The 20,491-nt window shown below is 39.7% G+C and overlaps 1 protein-coding gene and 1 pseudogene across 1 annotated transcript; both read left to right on the top strand.

Annotated features, from left to right (window-relative positions):
* Positions 1-1,145: 1,145 nt before the first annotated feature.
* Positions 1,146-2,915, top strand: LOC138854862 (cuticle protein 7-like; annotated as a pseudogene).
* A 6,030-nt stretch (positions 2,916-8,945) lies between these two features.
* On the top strand, positions 8,946-10,396 carry LOC128701421 (pro-resilin-like). Its single transcript, XM_053795128.2, has 3 exons — positions 8,946-8,974; positions 9,153-9,296; positions 9,933-10,396. Exons 1-3 carry the CDS (start codon positions 8,963-8,965, stop codon positions 10,239-10,241), a joined length of 465 nt encoding a protein of 154 aa, XP_053651103.2. The 5' UTR covers positions 8,946-8,962; the 3' UTR covers positions 10,242-10,396.
* The last annotated feature ends 10,095 nt before the right edge of the window (positions 10,397-20,491 follow it).

Consider the following 20,491-nt stretch of genomic DNA (forward strand, 5'->3'; position numbering starts at 1 on the left):
GAAAGATATATATATATATATATATATATATATATATATATATATATATATATATATATATATATATATATATATATATATATATATATATATATATATATATAGTTCCACACGTGGAGCTAACTTTCTCTGTACTTTTCAGTTTTTACTAGGATTTTTTTACCGGTATATGAAGGTCCTTGGTATGCAGTCGTTTACCTGGGGATTACCTGGAAAGAGCTCTGGGGGTCAACGCCCCCGCGGCCCGGTCTGTGACCAGGCCTCATGAAGATATGTGGGCAACATTTTTTTTTTCTTTTTTTTTGGGGGGGGGGGGACAACAACTTTGGCGATGTCTTAGTCTTTTACATTTAATTAAACAACTTAAGTCCTTCCATTAATTTTCGAGTGAGAGATCAATAGAAAATTACCTTTAATGTATTTGAGAGTTACTAATGATCATCAACGGATTGATTTCACTCTTTATAGAAAGCCTAAATGCACATCATATTATGTCAGGAACCAAAATGTCAGGAACCAAAATGTCAGGAACCAAAATGTCAGGAACCAAAATGTCAGGAACCAAATTATGTTAGGAAACAACCTAAACAAGTCAAGAAATAAACTGTCTGTTTTGTTTCTTGGACCTTTGTAGTTTTGCGGCACGAACCTGTTAAACCAAAAAAAATCCACTACACATCAACAGTTTACAAAGTTGGAATACCCTGACCACCTCACATAAGGTTTACACAAAGCAAAACTACTGTAGAGAAACTCCACCGATTCCCAATAAAATAGACAACTGTTTCTCAAAAAAATATCAGAACCAATAGCTGATGAGAAACCAGGAATAAATCAAAATCTTTTCTAGAGCATCAACTTCCAGTTATGAATGTGGAACACAAAAGGTCTGTGAAACACAGCCTGGCAAGCTCTGACTTGTTCCAACACTTCATGATTTACCAACATAGAATAAATTGTCTCTTTCGTGTATTGAGGTAAACAACTCTCGGGTTATGGAATACAAGGAATACCTCTATAGGGTCACCAGCCGGGACCCAATAGAGGTATTTCTCCTTAATCGTGTAAGTTCCCCGTCAGTTATTTTACATTTATTGAGCTAGTTAGAGTCCATGGGCTTCGTTTTTAGCAGAGTTGAAGTTAATATGACTGGAGAATTACCATCTCTCAGGACAGTCTATCTCACACGGGAAAATGGATTTTATGAAGGTATCATTAGAGAGCAAAATGACGTTGTATATGTAAACTAAAAAGGACTTCGTCTATATTTACAATACTTGCCTATACGTAGAATGAACTTTCGTTGTTGCAGTAACCCGGCGACACTCAGCCGGTACATTATGAAACAAACACTACTTCGATTACATGAAGCAATACTAATTCTAGGTCATAATACCAATTTCTGGTGAGGGAGGAAGCATGGCCATAATTTTCTTTTATCCATTAATTGTTTTTTTTTCAAGTAATTAAAAAATTACTCTCACGTGAAAAAAATTTCTGGCCACTAATAAATTATTTTACGTCAGGGACCCCTGGGCGGAGCTGATGATATAAAAGGCTCAAGTCTCCTATGAACAATATCACTCGTCTTCACAACAGACAAGATGACTAATAAGGTGGAGATATTCTCGTTAGAGTTTCAGATATCACTTATCACTTGTAGTAAACCTACGTAGAACATAGATTTGATTTGTACGATATATTTTACAATATAATAACAAATTTTAGAAAAGTAGTTTAGTATTATTATAAGAAGTGTTTTATTTGGTCGAATAACACACACACATAACCCGCACATAGGTGACAAACTTACTACGACGTTTCAATCCGACTTGAACCATGGTCGTAAGTTTCAGTGTTCTGTGAGCGGGTTGTCTGTGTATTGTTCCAGTCACGGTATTGTTCCTTCTTATTCTTTTTGGTCGAGTAGGTACTGGTACTGGCTGTCCTGGTTGCTGCCGCCATGGCTCGCCCTGAACTGCTCCCAGGCTATGTCACCCCAGCTCACCCTTCACTCTCCTATAGACCATCTTCTGCTCCAGCTTACCATGACGTAAGATATTATGGCTACCTCACTCTACTCCAGATAATATGACTATCTTATTCTGCTCTGGCTTATAGTCATGTAAAATATTTTCTAAACCATGAGGCCTGGTCTCAGACAAAGCCGCGGGGGCGTTGACCCCCGAAAACCTCTCCACGTAAACTCCAGGTGCTCCAAATTTAATATACGATTATTTATCTCTGCTCCACATTATCTTAGCATATGTTAACAGTAATTGAATAAGGGTAACAACTGTCTATAAAACCAGATGCATAATTTAACCAATTTTCCAAAATATTTGAAGTTGTAAAATAAATTTGCATGAAATATTTATAAACTGGATTAAAAATATATTTACTTATGGAAATTTTAACTCTTAACAAGAAAATATTTCAAATTGTTTTTATTATTTTAGTAAATTACAACAGATAAAATTAAATAAGATGATCATAGAATATGAAGTGTTAAAGGAGACGTTTCGCCTCGAAAGGCATCATTAATCATAAATTGATGAAGCCATTTGTGGCGAAAAGTTTCATTTAATAAATGACAGCACAGTTTCATTACCTATCCCCAGATTCCTTCTCAGTACAACTCCCAGTACGCTGTGAGGGACGACTACTCCGGCAACGACTTTGGTCACCAAGAATCTCGTAACGGCTACGATACCCAGGGCACTTATTATGTCCAGCTTCCCGACGGTCGTCTGCAGAAGGTGACTTACTATGTTACAGGTGACTCCGGCTACGTAGCTGAGGTGAGCTACGAGGGCGAGGCCCAGTACCCAGCCTACCAGCCTGCTTCTGCCTATAAGCCTGCCCCTGCCTATAGGCCTGCCTATGCATATGAGCCCTCCACAGTTTATGCATAAACTGACCTGAAAATCTAAATCCATTAAATAATTATATTTATTAAACAAATGACTGGATTAAAATCTCATAAATTATATATATATATTTTTTTTATTTTGTCAGTGTGAATAATAAAACGTAATAGTGACAGAACTATAATGTGTAAACTGCCACTAGTTTTTCCTTCGTCCGACATCCACTCCTTCCTTCCCTCAGCATACTACATCACTCTTTCCTTCCAATCATCTTACTCTCTTACAAGACTATACTTTAAAATTTTCTACCTGCGCCTCAATGCAAGACCTATTTCCATCTGAACCTCTAAGAAACCCCAGGCATCCCGGGCTGGAAACGTAGTTTAGTGATAACATTAGTCTGGGGCTACCAAGAGTAACCCAGGAGGGTGTTCCAGGGGTCAACGTCCCCCCCCTCCCCGCGGCCCGGTTCTGGACTCATGGTGGACACTTCCCGTTCTATGGCTGCACTGAGGAAATACTAGATGCTCCCTCCATCTTGGTTGAGAGAATGTGCTTCACTGAGAAGAATCACGTCACCTGTTATCACAAGATAACTTGGATGTTATGCTAAGCAGCTAAGATATTAAAATGGCCAAACAGATAACAAGAGCGACTGACTGGCAGCTCAAAGTGTTAAATAAAAAGATGACATGTAGCAACTACATATAACTACATATAACTGATTATACTAGTACATCATGATTGAAAACATATTAAATACTCCCGATCCCATCACATACCCAGGAAAATCTGTCCAGTTAGGCTACTCGACTGGAGAGGCACTGGGAGATAAAATGTAAACAGAGCTGCCTCACCACAACTCACACCCTCTCAAGCACAACATTTCTTCACAACAATGTTCCCCATAAAGTGTCCATTGTATTGAAATACCGAAGCAATGTCTTACATTAATAAAACACTACTCATTGCCCATTAGGCAGTTGAAAAGACGACTTTTTAAGTCAGTGGAAAACTATTTCCACCACTAAAAGTATTACCTCTACCACTACTTCTCTTCCTTCTTTCTTCCTCTCTTTGTCCCGTTTCTGCCCTCTCGTATATATACTGGCTCCCTCGCCTTCGTGTGTTAGTGTGACTTGTAAATGGTCCAAGTCGGACCGAAACGTCGTCATAAGCTTCTCTCTTCTATGTGCGGGTTATTTGTGTATTGTTTTGAGAGAGAGAGACAGAGAGAGAGAGAGAGAGAGAGAGAGAGAGAGAGAGAGAGAGAGAGAGACAGACAGACAGACAGACAGAGAGACAGAGAGAGAGAGAGAGAGACAGAGAGAGAGACAGAGACAGAGAGAGAGACTCAACCACAACGCGTCACACAAAAACTGTTTTGTATATAACATTAATTACAATAATACAATTTATGAATTCATAATGATTACTAATGTTCAGTGAAGACAAAGTCTTGCATAATACTTACATAATTATAATGAATCACAATGAATGACACGGAATAACACTATTTACTCACGGTAAGTGTTCAGTGACACTTTCATCTATCAATTGAAGATTAATCAGCCCAAAGACGGAACAGCTAATTATGTTCCCACAATCTCATAACTTTACAATGTGACCTAAACGCTTCCAGTACACACTAATAACATTACAGAGCCCACAAACTGGTTATCCTGCTGGCCAAACTATCAGTTGCTTACCCAGTAACAAGGAGTAACATACCTAGGTATCCTTGCATACCTAGGTATCCTTGCATACCTAGGTATCCAAGTGCCTCGTGTTGCAATAACCTTTAAGTGAGAACACTTGACAGTGAATAAGGGTTTATGATAACTAGAAACTTGTGTCTCATCTTGAGGCAAGATATAAGACGCTAAGTCATAGCCTGTCATCAGTGTCAGGTAGTTGGGAAACTAGAGTACATCATACAGCAGACATTATGCCTAATTCAGGCCTTTGAAGAAGCATTTGCTGAAAATATAATGGACTCCTTCCTGGGGTCAAGATCTGGAAATATTTATTTATAGGCCTGAGGTAGTATCTGTGAGAGCTATGAACACCAAAACAACACTGAGCTCTAGTACGATTATTTATTTGGGTAATTTTGTCCTCAGGATTGATAGTGATCTCTAAAACGTCGTTTCCCTGCATAAAGTCTAGATCGCGAGACAACAGGTTTTCATCAGGGACTGTGAAAGTCGTATACACAGTACTTTATGAGAGTAAGACACATGTGCAACATCTGGGTATCTTTATTGTAGACGTTTCGCCATCCAGTGGCTTTATCAATACAAATTCCAGGACATAACTTGAAGACAGTAGAACTATGTACAGAAGATGAGGTAATCAGTCCCTCAACCTAGGAGTAGGTGCGAACAGCACCATGGTCGTGGAGATTCTGAAGCAGAAGAAAGAATCCTGGCGCTTATATAGTAACGTCAGGTGAAGCAGACGAGGGCAAATTCACTGGTAGGCGGGATTCCCCAGTGGAAGTAGGTCCTTCCCAAAGAGATGGGTTAGTTGTAGTAGTTGTCGTAGTTGTGAAGGTTATGTACATGTCCTCAGAATTAAGATTCCATGATGTTGCAGTGTCTGACAGGTTGTGTACGAATGGTATATAATACCGACAAGATGAGAGTAAGACACATGTGCAACATCTGGGTATCTTTATTGTAGACGTTTCGCCATCCAGTGGCTTTATCAATACAAATTCCAGGACAATACAAATTCCATATGTCCTGGAATTTGTATTGATAAAGCCACTGGATGGCGAAACGTCTACAATAAAGATACCCAGATGTTGCACATGTGTCTTACTCTCATCTTGTCGGTATTATATACCATTCGTACACAGTACTTTATAATTACTGCATACACAGTACTATGAGATTACTGCAGGTACAGGGTGTAGAGAGGTCAGTGTTACCATGCTACTACCCACATCCTCCAGCAGGACACTGATAAGGGAACGAGTCAGGAAATATGCAATGTAGCAAGTCTAGCAACAGATAGGATTGAAAGTTCTCTCAGAAACAAGGTAGAAGCGTGGCAGCGTCGATCAAGGATCCCAAGTTTTCATGAACCTCTATAGACTTGAAACTGTTCATTCTGCCTTTGGCCTTAGTTTTACAACTTGCGTATATTTTATAGATTTTACTCCCAGAGGAAACACGTAAAGTGTGTAGTGAGGAGAGAACTACACTCCTCAGCACTATATCTCACCACAAGATGTAAAGTAAAAGGACACAAGTGCAACTAATGTGACATTTTTATTGTGGCAACGTTTCGCTCTCCAGGAGCGGCCTGATAAAGCTCCTGGAGAGCGAAACGTTACCACAATAAAAATGTCACATTAGTTGCACTTGTGTCCTTTTACTTTACATATTGTCGGTAATTCTACCAACTTTATTACAATCACCACAAGATGGAACTAATGTTACAAACATGCTGGAACAGTGTAAAAAAAAAATTACCCATACAACGGGTGGGGATAGAACCCGCGACCAGAGTCATGAAACTTTTATCATTACGATTTCGTGAGTTAAAAAATATTTAGGTAGTATTTAAAAAAAGAAAATGCAGGATTTACTATAGTTAATGGAAACTCATGAAGGTAGTGATAGTTGCACATGCGTAAACTTAACTGCAAAGTTAGTGATGCATGTATGTTGCAACAGCCAAAGACGGAGCAGATATCAATAACGATGTCAACTATTTACGCTGTTATGTACTGCTTTTATGGACGTCTCAGTCACAGGCAAAGTAGCGCTGTTCAATAAATTCACCCCTTGGGGCAAAAATCTTAATTTATAGGCTATACAAAGACACAAGTTAGCAGAACAAACGTTCCGCTCAGCATCTTAATACTTGTCAACGTTTGGGCTCACCGGTGACCGGGGAAGCCGAGTCTCACCGGTGACCGGGGAAGCCGAGTCTCACCGGTGACCGGGGAAGCCGAGGCTCACCGTGGGATACTGTGTGCTTCGATAATTAATATTTTACACACCTCAAGAGTCAATTGTTGCTTCTGAAGATTTATTGTGTGTTCATGACTTGAAAGAATCTACAATTCATTCACGTCGGTATTAATCAAATTCTGAGCCTGTTGTAATTCTCTTCAAATTCTTACAAAATGTGGCAATGTACAAGTATTGTCTCTTCGTAAATAATGAATTATTATTGTTGCTGCTATTTTATTATTAAAAATGTCTCTCTATCCACTTGATGTTCTTTAGGCCTGACGATGTGATTCACCGATAAGCATTTCTTGAATGTATCCTTTCATGAAGTCTGTGTCAGAGTGTCTGTAAATATGTTTAACGAAACCGAAGGTGAGTCTTCAATTTAATTCACTTGGAAAGAAGAGAATAATAATTTTCTACACCTCCCCCTTTTTGTATGAACGTTCTTCTCGTCACGGCTTTCGAAGACCCAAAAACAAGAATGACCTAATTTATTTCTCCTCCCGCCATGATCTTAGAACGTTGTCAATAAAGGATCACATTAAACTGCATATGTGTTTATATTTCCATTGTGTCGGTATTTTATACCATTTATTTCCATCTTAGAACGTTCACTGGATCTGCAGCAGTGATTTCTACTAAACGAACAAATATAAATAGGAAAAGCTTTCTCCGCCTTCAAATTTACTCTGCACATCACCTACTGCACAAACTGCTTTCTCTTCAAACCCAAGAAAGACATAACCACTGAGCTTTTGAGGCAGCACCTCAACCTCCTTCCTCCTTCAGAAAGACAACATGAACATCACTGTAGCTCCAACGGCGGGTCATCATCTAAGACCCGGATCAGGAAACACTTGTCCTGTTTCCTGACGAATCTAACCTAACCCAACAAGAAATAACTTAACCATAATTTTTAAGGGGTGGAGGGGTAAGCTAGCGGAAGGCCTCTGTCAGATGACCAAAAGCTCCAGCTGCTGGTCTTCATTTGCCCTGTTTTCTGGTAAACCTAACACAACTAGAATACAGGGACACAGTTCACAATATACCTCATGGAGATTATAACAGCTATGTAGACCAGACAGCCATGGATTTCGATTCTAGACTTGAGGAGCACAAATACGCATGCAAAATTGAATGATGCACGCAACGCATGTGAAAAACACCACAGCTGACATTCGTACTTCATGAACCAGAAACAATTACATCTTGTTAATAAAGACAACAAAAACATCCTATCAAAAAGAAAACCACCAAACTAAACGCAAGTGTCTTGAAGCTGCCGCCTTCCACCACCTCATCAGCACCACAGAACAATGTTTAGTGTGTCTAAACACACTGCACACAAAATCTTGGATCAATTCATTTTATATTTTGCTACCGAAGTGGCTAGTTTATTGTGCACCCCATATCCATCCTGTAGAAAGTAGCGCAAGAGCATATGGATACACAAAAGGTCTAGGAGCTAGGCCCCGTAAGGGTTAACATGAGTACATCTGGATTTATAACTATATTTATATTTATATCTATTTTTATTAATAGGATATCCTGACATGTCACACAGGATCAATACATTAAACACAGAATATAATGATTTGTCTCTTTCACCTCACCTCACCTCCCGTCATTATTTAACCTCACCTATAGCAACACCTGACCTGAACCGGCAGCCGTCATCTCTCCCACATGCTTTATATATCTGTTTGTATGTTACATGTACTTGATAAAACTCAGTGAACGAAACGTCATATTAATTATAGGTTTCTTTGCTGATTGTGTCTTTGCATCAATGTCTGCTCACTGGTACTCTCTTACTGGCGGAAGTAGCCTACTAGTTTCCCCACATTTTGGATTTTAGATCCGAGTGTCTTAGTACACACACAAAAAAGTAGTTTAGATACCCATTGATAAAGAACTGTCTATAAAATAATCTAACATTTTAACCAGTTTCTTCCATATAGACACAACCACAAATAGTTTACGTTGCAGAATTGCAGTTCTCAGAGTATTTTGTAACGTCAAAAAAATCGCTACGTCACGTGACCTTGGGTGGGGCGGCTGATATAAAAGGCTCAGATCTTTCACAGAAATCATCATTCGTCTTCACAGTTAACTGTCAACATGACTATTAAGGTACACAATTTTCTTTTATGGTCAAAATATGTTTGTTATAATACTGACATCACTCATAACAGACAGTAAAGCATATCGGTGTTCTGTATAGTAAGTCGTACAGTATATGAGAGATTTCTTGAAATGAATATGGTGTGTAGTTGAGTGTTTTATAAAGCGTTGTGATGGGGTGGTGTAGGTTGTAGTGGTGGCTGTCGTTGTGGCTGTTGCCTTGGCTCGTCCGGAACTTGTGCAGGAATACGTGGCTCCAGCTCGCCCTGCACCCTCCTACAATGTCCCCGCTTATCCAAAAGTATCCAACTCTGCTGCAGCTTATCCTGATGTAAGATATTATAACCTTGTTTTCCACTAGTTTATCCTGACGTAAGATATTATAACCTTGTTTTCCACTAGTTTATCCTGACGTAAGATATTATAACCTTGTTTTCCACTAGTTTATCCTGACGTAAGATATTATAACCTTATTTAGCATTAGTTTCTCCTGGCGGAGGATTATCACCATCATAATAACTCTCAAGTATATCAACTGAATAGTTGCTTATTCTTTCTAAAATGGTAAACAGTGGAAGAAACTTGCACGGGACAATCTTCAATATTTATACATAACTTAATAATTATTACTTATCATGCAATAGCAGTCTTCATTATTACTGTATTGACACAAGATTCAAATGGAGTTTTTGAAGAGATTAAATTCCAGGAGGTAATCTTATCTTATGTGATATATTTTAACGTAATGGGCTAGTGAGCTGTTTGAGTGGCCTCGTTCACATGGTCGAAACCTCAGTCTTGGAAAGGATTGGACAGTCCTTCCTAAGACTGAACCTGACTCAGAACATTTTTCCCATCTCTCCCGGCAAACAAAATAATCTCTTGGAGTTTTTTTCTGATGAGTAATATAAAGTACGAGATTATTAGAGCATATTTTATAATAACATTATAAATTATTTATCCACAGAGTCCTGCACAATACAACTCACAGTTCACCGTGAAAGACGACTCCGGAAACGACTTTGGTCACCAAGAATCTCGCGACGGCTACGACACTAAGGGTACATATTATGTCCAGCTTCCCGACGGTCGCGTACAGAAGGTGAATTACGTCGTGAGTGGCGACTCCGGCTTCGTACCTCAAGTAAGCTATGAGGGAGAGGCTCAGTACCCAGCCTACCAACCTACCCAGGCATACAAGACAACCCCAGCCTACCAACCCAGCCCCGCCAAAAAGCCTGCTAAAACCTATAACCCTGAGCTAACCTATGCATAAATTAAACTTAATTATCTGTTATTATTTATTAGAATTATTGCAACGAGAGCTTGAATAAAAGCTAGAAAATTAGATCTAAATTTTAGATCCTGTTAGAATGATACAACACTAACATTTGTCTGAGTCTAATAATATTCACTAACATCTTTCTCTGTGTCTCTCCCCATGTACATTTTTTTTTTAATTTTATTTTCCAATTGTGAATGTTTCCTAAAGATATTCACAACCTGAACGAGAACAGAACATGTAAGATTATTTAGGTACAAGTACACATAAGTACAGTTATCATACATAATGTAAATTACATACGATACCCCAAAAAGTCAAAGTGACTTATTTCATTACTTAAAGTTATGACCTAATGCACACACACACAAACAGGTAGGGATGGATCGCCTGCATATTCTTGGACTGTAGGGAAGTATTTGACATTGCTCCACCACTGACTGATTCATACAATAGAGAAGCAAACAGCAGTGCAAAGTAAAGAGCAACAGTGGATGAAGGAATACCTAACGAGCAGAAGAGAGAGGGCAGTGGTAAGAGCAGAAAGCAGACATTTCATAATAGGAAAGGGTAACCTGTGAGGTCCCCCAAGGATAAGTACTGCACCATTACTCTTCTTAAAATAAATAATCTGCATGACAGGGCTCAAATCTGAGTATTACAGAAACAAAGGTAATAAAAAGAGGCAAAAGGGAAAGGATAGAGACAAACTACAAGAGGAGTTGAACAAGTGGCAAGGATGATCAAGCAGATAGCTACTGGAAATCAACCCAGACAACTATAAAATCATATAGACTGGGGAGGGAAAGAGAATACCAGAGACGGAGTATAGCTTGAAGGAAAGAATCTGCAAATACAGCTCAGTGAGTAAAATATTTCATTACACATTTTACTAAATATCGTCGAAGCTGTTCATAAATCATATTAAACTAGTAAAATATGCGAGGTAAGCTAACCCCAGCCCTCCCTTCAGGGATCCTGAACAATCTAGTACGACACTGTACACAGCAAACGTTAGGAATACTATTGAGAGCACAGCACCAGCATGGAGAACACACCTGGTCATGCAGAGGCTGACATGAAGACCAGATCCTGAACTGAGAGGAGTCAACTGTGATGGGAAACTACTGTAAATAAGCTGAGCCTGACGACCTTAGAATAAAGGTCTAAGCCTAGGGGAAGCGTGACTACGACAAACAAAATGTTCATAAGATTTGACTTAGCAAATAGTGACAGACTATTATGCACGATACTAGGACGAGATGGTATACATGAGAGCTAAAACACAGACGATACAAAAAAAAAAAATACCTGTCTTAGTCGACTATTGTCGGTCGCATAATGAAATCTAAATTTCTTCTTCACTCCTTTTTATTCTCTCTCCTATATGTACTTCTGTCGTCCCGCTATGTAATGGAGATATCTTTAGAAAAAAAAACCGTTTTTTTTCTGTGAATGTAATGGGAATTCCAACTGTACTGGAACAAAGTTCTCGTAGCTGCTGAAAATTTATTGATATATTTGGTGGTATCGTCTTTGTCCTACTGAAGTCTGCCACCTCAGACTGACGCCCAAAAATGATCTAACTTATCCTCTGTGATGGAATTTGACTGAGGAAATATAGCTAGCTATTGTTCCCACTACGTAACTATCACATAGAATAGTGTAGCAGCACATTGCTGACGCTTTCACTATTGCTGACTGCAATACAGGATACAGGACAAGTGCTTCCTGACTTTGGTCTTAGTTATATGATGACCCACAACTGGAGCTTTTGGTCATCTAACCGAGGCCTTCCGCTGGCTTACCCCTCCACCCTTCTAAAAATTCTGGTTATGATTCTAATATTTTTTTTCAGCAGATCCCCTTTCAGGGTATCCCCTCTCTCCTGGCATCCCTCTCCTGGCATCCCTCTCCTGGCATCCCTCTCCTGGCTGAATGACAAACAACAACCACCCTAATGAGAAACAGAACCCTGTTAAATAATACGCACTCTGACGGCTAAGTCTCACCATCTTAAACTTAAATTCTGCATTTACTTACTTTAATAATTAGTGTCCTGTGTTTCACATTTCAAGCACCTGTAATATTTCCTATCCAACTGAGGTCTTAGACCCGACTACAATGGCAATGCAGTTGAGACCTATTAATTGATGCTAAGACCATAACATTACACAAGAAAGAACTATTATACAAGGCCAAAACATTGTACGTAATCGTTACTCGACACCAATTTCATGCAGCTGGAGGCGGTTGACATCCGGCGGTAGTGGTTTCCGGCGGTCGTGGCCGTAGTTTACGGGGCTGCACAATTTACGGCTGTTGAGAAGCACTTTTGCAGTTGCGATGCTGCAATAATAACTGCGATTCCCAGGTTGCAATATCGTCTCGGGAAAGGTAGATAATGTTTACAATCTTCAGACTGTAATATTTCAGAGTTTAGGTCTCCTTTGTTACCTCACTTCTCTTTTACATCGTCTTATCTCCCTCCCCTTCGTCCTTTACACCCTCTCCCTCCCTAATACAACCCTTTCTTTCTCTTACGCTACTTCGTTACATTCTCATCCTCCCTTCTATCAACTCTCTCTCTCTATAGCCATATGGCTGGACACCCACTTCCTTCCGTCGCTTAATCCTGACTACCTTTAAAATTCACTTAGACTGGGGGCCTCAACCTGCCCCCAGGGGCTTTAACATGCCCCCAGGGGCCACAAAGCACTCTTGTACCGCCTTGCAAAATTTCTCTCGGAGGCCGTGATCAACACCATCGCTCAAAACAGCCTCCCAGCGTGATCACTACTCGCCAACACATTCAAAGTATAACACCGCTATGAACAAAAAGCCACAATACCGTGACTGGAACAATACACAAATAACCCGCACATAGAGAAACTTAAGAGGCGCGTGAGTTTCCTGTCTCCTAATATCGGGTTTATTTTCCCCTGTAATCTACCTTGACCATAATTACTATCGCATTTGCTTTGCTTTCGTAAGGTGAAGTCCAGGATCTTTCCTTAATTCATGGTATAACTTAACAAATCTTTGAGGATAATTGTGTTGCAGAGGTCCGAGCTCAAATATTTGTTAAGTTATACCATCAATTATGGAAAGATCCCAGACTTCACCTTACGAAAGCAAAGCAAATGCGATAGTAATTGTGGAAATAAACACAATATTAGGAGACAGGGAAACTCACGCCCCTCTTAAGCGTCTTTCCTGTGTGAGTTATGACGCTGTTCTCAGCGTTCCCCTCAAGGAAGGTTCCTTGATGTTGGTGAGGGGCTCTTGATTTAGGAAATTGGATCTGTGCTCCAGTTCCCCGAATTAAGCCTGAATGCCTTCCACACCCCTTCCCCCAGGCGCTGTATAATCCTCCGGGTTTAGCGCTTCCCCTTGATTATAATAATAATAATAATGTTCTCAGCGTTGACAACACGTGCACCACTGACTCCACTCACTCGTTATATTCTTTATATGTTCTCCGTATTTTGAAAACTGTATAAAATACCGACAAGTTGAGCATAAGACACATGTGCAACAGTTGGGTATCTTTATTGATGAAATGTCTCGCCTACACGGTAGGCGAAGCTGACGAAGCCTACCGTGTAGGCGAAGCTGATGAAGCCTACCGTGTAGGCGAAGCTGATGAAGCCTACCGTGTAGGCGAAGCTGACGAAGCCTACCGTGTAGGCGAAGCTGATGAAGCCTACCGTGTAGGCGAAGCTGAAGAAGCCTACCGTGTAGGTGAAGCTGATGAAGCCTACCGTGTAGGTGAAGCTGATGAAGCCTACCGTGTAGGTGAAGCTGATGAAGCCTACCGTGTAGGCGAAGCTGACGAAGCCTACCGTGTAGGCGAAGCTGATGAAGCCTACCGTGTAGGCGAAGCTGATGAAGCCTACCGTGTAGGTGAAGCTGATGAAGCCTACCGTGTAGGCGAAGCTGACGAAGCCTACCGTGTAGGCGAAGCTGATGAAGCCTACCGTGTAGGTGAAGCTGATGAAGCCTACCGTGTAGGCGAAGCTGACGAAGCCTACCGTGTAGGTGAAGCTGATGAAGCCTACCGTGTAGGCGAAGCTGATGAAGCCTACCGTGTAGGCGAAGCTGACGAAGCCTACCGTGTAGGCGAAGCTGATGAAGCCTACCGTGTAGGTGAAGCTGATGAAGCCTACCGTGTAGGCGAAGCTGACGAAGCCTACCGTGTAGGCGAAGCTGATGAAGCCTACCGTGTAGGCGAAATGTTTCATTAATACAGACACACAACTGCTGGACATGAGTCTTACTCCTCGTTCTCCGTATTTCATTGGTAGAATTCCTGGTGGGCGAAATGTCTTAATACAGTGTACGTGACTCACTCGCGTACCACAGACACCAGGAAAACCTCCTAATTATTTTTGTCCGCCTGGACGGCCGGCCTACCACAAACTGCTCGTCATTTTTTAATGTTCCCATTTACCTGGTAAGAGTTTACCTGGTAACAGTTTACCTGAATTTCCTATCACGCACGCCTACACACACACACACACACACACACACACACACACACACACACACACACACACACACACACACAACCGTATATAGCTTTAAGACGAGGTATGATAAAGCTCATGGAGCAGGGAGAGAGAGAGGACCTAGTAGCGATCAGTGAAGAGGCGGGGCCAGGGGCTGAGTCTCGACCCCTGTAACCACAAATAGGCGAGTACACAGCTCATCATCTTCCATCTTCTTAAGGTGTCCCGTTGCTCAATTGGTAGCGCACTCACCCAACACATAAGAGCTACGGGGTTCGATTCCCGGTACGAGTGGAAACATTAGGACGTGTTTCCTTAAGACACCTGCTGTCCCTGTTCACCTAGCAGTAAAATACCTACCTGAGTGTTAGTTGACTCGTGTGAGTCGCATCCTGGGACAAAATTAACCTAATTTGTCCAAAATGTTCTGCATAACAAGCGGCTTTCTATATTGTCTGTATACGTTGTACTTGTAGAAATAATTATTATATTTCTATTATTTTATTATTTTTTTTATTTCCGTGACAAAACGAGTGGTACAAAACACAACAAATTAACCGCTCTGCCAGACGCAAGACACCCGATTTTTCATGAATTTCTTTTCAGTTTTGCCTAGCAAAAGCTAGCAAACCTAACACACCAGGGTACTGGTGGAGGTAGAACCTACTCGCCATGGGTTCAAACCCCCGCCCGTACCTTGGTCTGCTTGCAATCGTGTTATTGTGATTTCGTGAATCTAGTAAACTAACCTAGCATAACCTAACAAAGAATTATAAGTGAAGTTCCTAAAATATATGGAGCACACATTAATGGACGAAGGTCAGTTCAGTGAATAATATCTATTTCTACAAGTACATGTACAAGGTATACACTCCTAGCTGACATCAATGACATACTAGTATGTCATTGATGTCAGCTAGGACATTTCGGGCAAATTAGGTCAATTTTGTCCCCAGGATGCGACCCACACCAGTCGACTAACACCCAGGTACCTGTTTTACTGATGGGTGAACAGGGACAGCAGGTGTCTTGAGGAAACACCTAATGTTTTCCATCCGTACCAGGGGATCGATCCCAGGACGTCAGTGTGAGAGATGAGTGTGCTAGTAATCGAGTTAAGAGACACACAATGCATCAAGACTAATTACCTGCCATTTACTAGGTGCTGACTAGCTCCTACAACTATTTTAATAGTAATAGCAGAGTGGGAGAGATAGTGACGGGCGTGGCAGATATCAGTCCTAGATTATATAAAAAAAAATTTTGAGTCTAATTGCAATATTAATAATTCCTGTCTAAGCCACAAAAATTTCTTATTTTAACTAATACTGACTACTGCTGTCTGCTAATTGATACTGACTGCTGTTAATTGATAATATTGCTAATTAACAATAAATTTTAATAATGACTACTACCCCCTCATGGGGCAAATGGCCATAAAATTAGAAATTCGAACTGAACTCCCTATAGTAGATAGAGTAACTCAATATAAGGTCAATGAGCCCATATAAATGGAATTCTGTTGGTTTGTTTTCAAGCAATTGCTAATCTGCAAAGCCCTAATTTATTATGGTCTGCCCATTTAGGGGAGTATAAATTTGGATGTTGCAAACTTGCAATGGTTAATAAAAAAGCAAATAACTATTTTTTTAATTTATTATACAAACAGACAATATCAGAAACATCAATGGAACTTGTATCCAAACATTTTTTACGTATTAGAAAAACATAAAAAGAAACCAAATTGCTACATTGACACATTGCAAAGGGATGAAATTTTCAAGTCCCACATTCCTGAATTACCTGAGAAAGAAAAGTCATTCTATATTACTAATTGCTAGAATGGAAGGCAAAGGGTCATTATGGGTGTCACCGCAGGTCCAGCTGGGGTTACTGTCAACAACAAGCTCATCATGAATATCTTCATTAGCATCTCCTCGATCGTAATGCCTTTCTTTTTCTTGACTACTTTTCGCTTTTTGGCTGGCATTTCTTCCTCATCATCACTTGACACCTCTGCATCCAGTGGCAAGTATTCATCGCCAATTTCAAGCAATTCTGGGTCATCTACCTCCAGTTGTGAGTCACTTTCCTCCAAAACGCAGACATATTTGACTTGGTGTTGGAGGGCTCAACATAAAACAATTTCTCATTGATCTGGAAGGACAATAAAAACGTTCTGTACACGTCCAGACAACTATAAAATTCATATCAGCAATAGATATATTTTTTATAAATATTTATTTACTGAAATTAAAAACTGGCCCTAAAAGGGCAGACCAACATTTATTAAGGCCTCTTTTGTTGCATTTTTTTCATTTGCATGGTACACTCATATTATGCTTCACACGGCCTTTATATATATATATATATATATATATATATATATATATATATATATATATATATATATATATATATATATATATATATATATATATATATATATATATATATATATATATATATATATATATATATATCAAAATATGCCTAAACTATTCATTTATGCACTAGACATAACAATCAGTACTTACCAACATTGTAGAGGATAAAATCCAAGGGTATCTGAGTCTCACTAGATGAAAAAATGTTAATCTTGGCGACACCAAGCCACATCTTGGTGTCTTATCCAATGGGAAGCAAGAACAGGATGTCACCACATAGCTGAAGCAACTCAGGGAAGGCTTGTGATTGGTCAGAATTAAAGAACGGGAATCTCGATGCGCGGCACAAGTAGGATGACACGCGCAGAAAAGCACATGCTCAGACCCACAAATTTTGCGGTCTGCCCCATAAAGGGTAATTAAAATGGAGAGTTCAAACATTTGAAAGTACAAGCATCTGAAAGTTCAAACATCTGAAAGTACAAACATCTGAAAGTTCAAACATTTGAAAGTACAAACATCTCAAAGTTCAAAAATCTCAAAAGTTCAAACGTCTCAAAGTTCAAGCATCTGAAAGTTCAAACATCTGAAAGTTCAAATCTTCAAACTGTGTCTTACGCAGTTTTATCAATAATATAAACTTCCCTTTGCGAAAAATTTACCGGTCATGAATATATGAAAGAGTTCTTAAGGGGCGGAAAAACAATAATTCCCAGGTCTTTATTACATCAATAATTCCCTGGTTTTTATTAAATCAGTAATTCCCGGTTTTTAACATCAGTAATTCCCAAATTTTTATTAGATCAGTAATTCCCAGATTTTTATTAAATCAATAATTCCCAGGTTTTTATTATATCAGTAATTCCCAGATTTTTATTAAATCGGGAAATTGGCAGAATCTCCGTCTAAAATTAATTCTAAAACTAAAACTAATTCTAAAACTAATGGAAACCATTACTGGGATTAAATACATTAGAGTTTGAAGCCTTTCAGAAGAGGCTTTTTTGAGTTATCAAAACGAGAAATATTACCAAACATTTTTTCTAAATAATATTGGCCGGTGGTACCTCCATAGACCAATAACAATCCGATCCTTCCTCTAAGTCAAGTGCATCAAGGTTAAAGGTTTGAATCCTATCAGAAGAATTTATTGTACGGAATCCATGGAAGAAACTTCTACCTTTACGTATGATTATTTACGTTAAATAAAATATACATTTAAAAATTAGCAGCAAGATGTTGGTGTGAGCAAATTGTTAAACAAGATGAGTTAGCAAATTAACTCTTAACTTTAAATGCTCTTTGATCTATGCGGGAACTGGTGTATTTTTACGAGAGAGAGAGAGAGAGAGAGAGAGAGAGAGAGAGATTCAACACCTGACAGCCAACACCTGACAGACAGCCTCGGGAACGTAACCACTGAGCCAACACATTTTCCCTTCTCTTATCCCATGCATTGCTATTTCCTTCTGAGACGTCTAGTTTATTAAATCTGTACTGAGAACTAATGATGAAAAACACTCAGAATTACTAGTTGTCCCAAAACTACCGGTATTCTCAATACGAGGAAAGAATTTGATAATCCAAGAAACAGTTCTTCTTCTTGGTTCGCCGGAACTGCTGGGCCGGGTCTTTTGCGGACGGTGACCCGGCTCCCTGACCCGGTCATAGCTCCCTGACCCAGCCATAGCTCCCTGACTCAGCCATGGCTCTCTGTCGTGGAAGGGTCTTGAAGGCAAGGATAGCTGTGAAAAAAACCCACCCAGGATGCGACCTACAACAGTAGACTGACACCCCGGTACCTACCTAATGCTAGGTGAAGAGGGACAACAGGTGAAATGAAACATTCCCATCATTTCTACCTATGCCGGGGATCAATCCACGGACACTTGGTATGTGAGTTTAGTGTACTACCAACCGAACCACGGGTTACCATCGTCTTTTGTTGATGTGACCCGTTCACTTCAACATGACTCAAGAACGCGACGGGCTGGAGTTTTGAGACTCTATGACCGCGGGTTCAATCCCGGCCGGGGTATGGTTTGTTCACTTCAAGGTTAGACGTATTATGCGTTTAGAGATGCTCTTCAACATAACACTTGTAGTGAACATTAGTGCTTGATTATTTAAGTTACTATCAGCTTGAACCTGTTTGGTCATTCTCCTCTGACCTCTCTCAATGTTAAGGCGTTTTGGCCCACGGAACTGACATTCACATAATGTTCTGTGTTTTGCACACTATTCTCTGTAAACTCTACAGATTGTTGTGGGTGAAAATCCCAGGAAATCAGCAGTTTGTGAGATACTCAAACTGCCCCGTCTGTCTGGCATCAACAATCATTCCTCGGTATTGAGATGCTACCACATGACTGGTTAGATTTTACATTAATGAGACAGGTGAACCTAATTAAATGGCCACTGAAAAGTTACTGTATTTCCTCGGCTTGTGCAACCCTCCCCATTTTCTTTTACAATCAACAAACGTCTTTCCAACACACACGAAAAAACTCTTTAGAGTTTTTACATTGGTATGTGTGTCAAACCACGAAAAGTCAATAGGTGTTTAAAAAACTCTTTTGGCAAGTGGAAAAACAACTCAGGTGTGACCTTCTATCACGGGGTTACTTACCTAACCTAACCTATAACACTAAAAAAAAATTAGACGCGAATCTTATAGTTATTTTTTTCTTGGAAGGTAATTGAGAGCATCTATGATGGAAATAGTGGTATTACTACAATTATTACTACTACTGCTACTGTTACTACTACTATTGCTGTTACTACTGAACTAATACTGCTAATAAGACTACTGATACTAACACTATTGGTATTACTACTGATGCTTCACCTACTAATACTACCACCACCACTATTACTTCTAATACTACTACTACTACTACTATTTTACCACCACTATTACTTTTACTGCTGCTATTAGTACTGTTGCTTCATTTGCTACTATTACTACCACCATCACCACCACTATTACTACTACTAACACTAATACTGTTACTATCACTATTACTACTATTACTATTACTACTACTACTACTACTAATAATAATAATAACAATAACACTGATAAGATTTTTTTTACATTAAAACCGAAAACAAGTGATAAACGTGAACGATTAATAAAGCACAGAGGTGGTTTAGTGAATATGAAAAATAAACACAATTGATGACACAGGCGAGTGTCTGTTGAAAAGTCATAAATGGAATCAGCATCAAAGACTCACAGAGGTGAGAGGAAGACGGCAAAGGAACTAATTGTTAAATGACATTTTTCTTGTGTAACTCAGACCAGCGCTGTTGATAGTGGGTTCGTAGTCCCTGAAACAGTACC

The sequence above is a fragment of the Cherax quadricarinatus genome, chromosome 72, assembly GCF_038502225.1.
Source record: "Cherax quadricarinatus isolate ZL_2023a chromosome 72, ASM3850222v1, whole genome shotgun sequence".
Classification (NCBI taxonomy): domain Eukaryota; kingdom Metazoa; phylum Arthropoda; class Malacostraca; order Decapoda; family Parastacidae; genus Cherax; species Cherax quadricarinatus.

Bases quoted from the DNA above. Each gene is read 5' to 3' on its own strand.
- LOC128701421 (XM_053795128.2), top strand. The intron at 9,297-9,932 runs GTAAGATATTAT...ATTTATCCACAG, and splicing joins CTGCTGCAGCTTATCCTGAT to AGTCCTGCACAATACAACTC.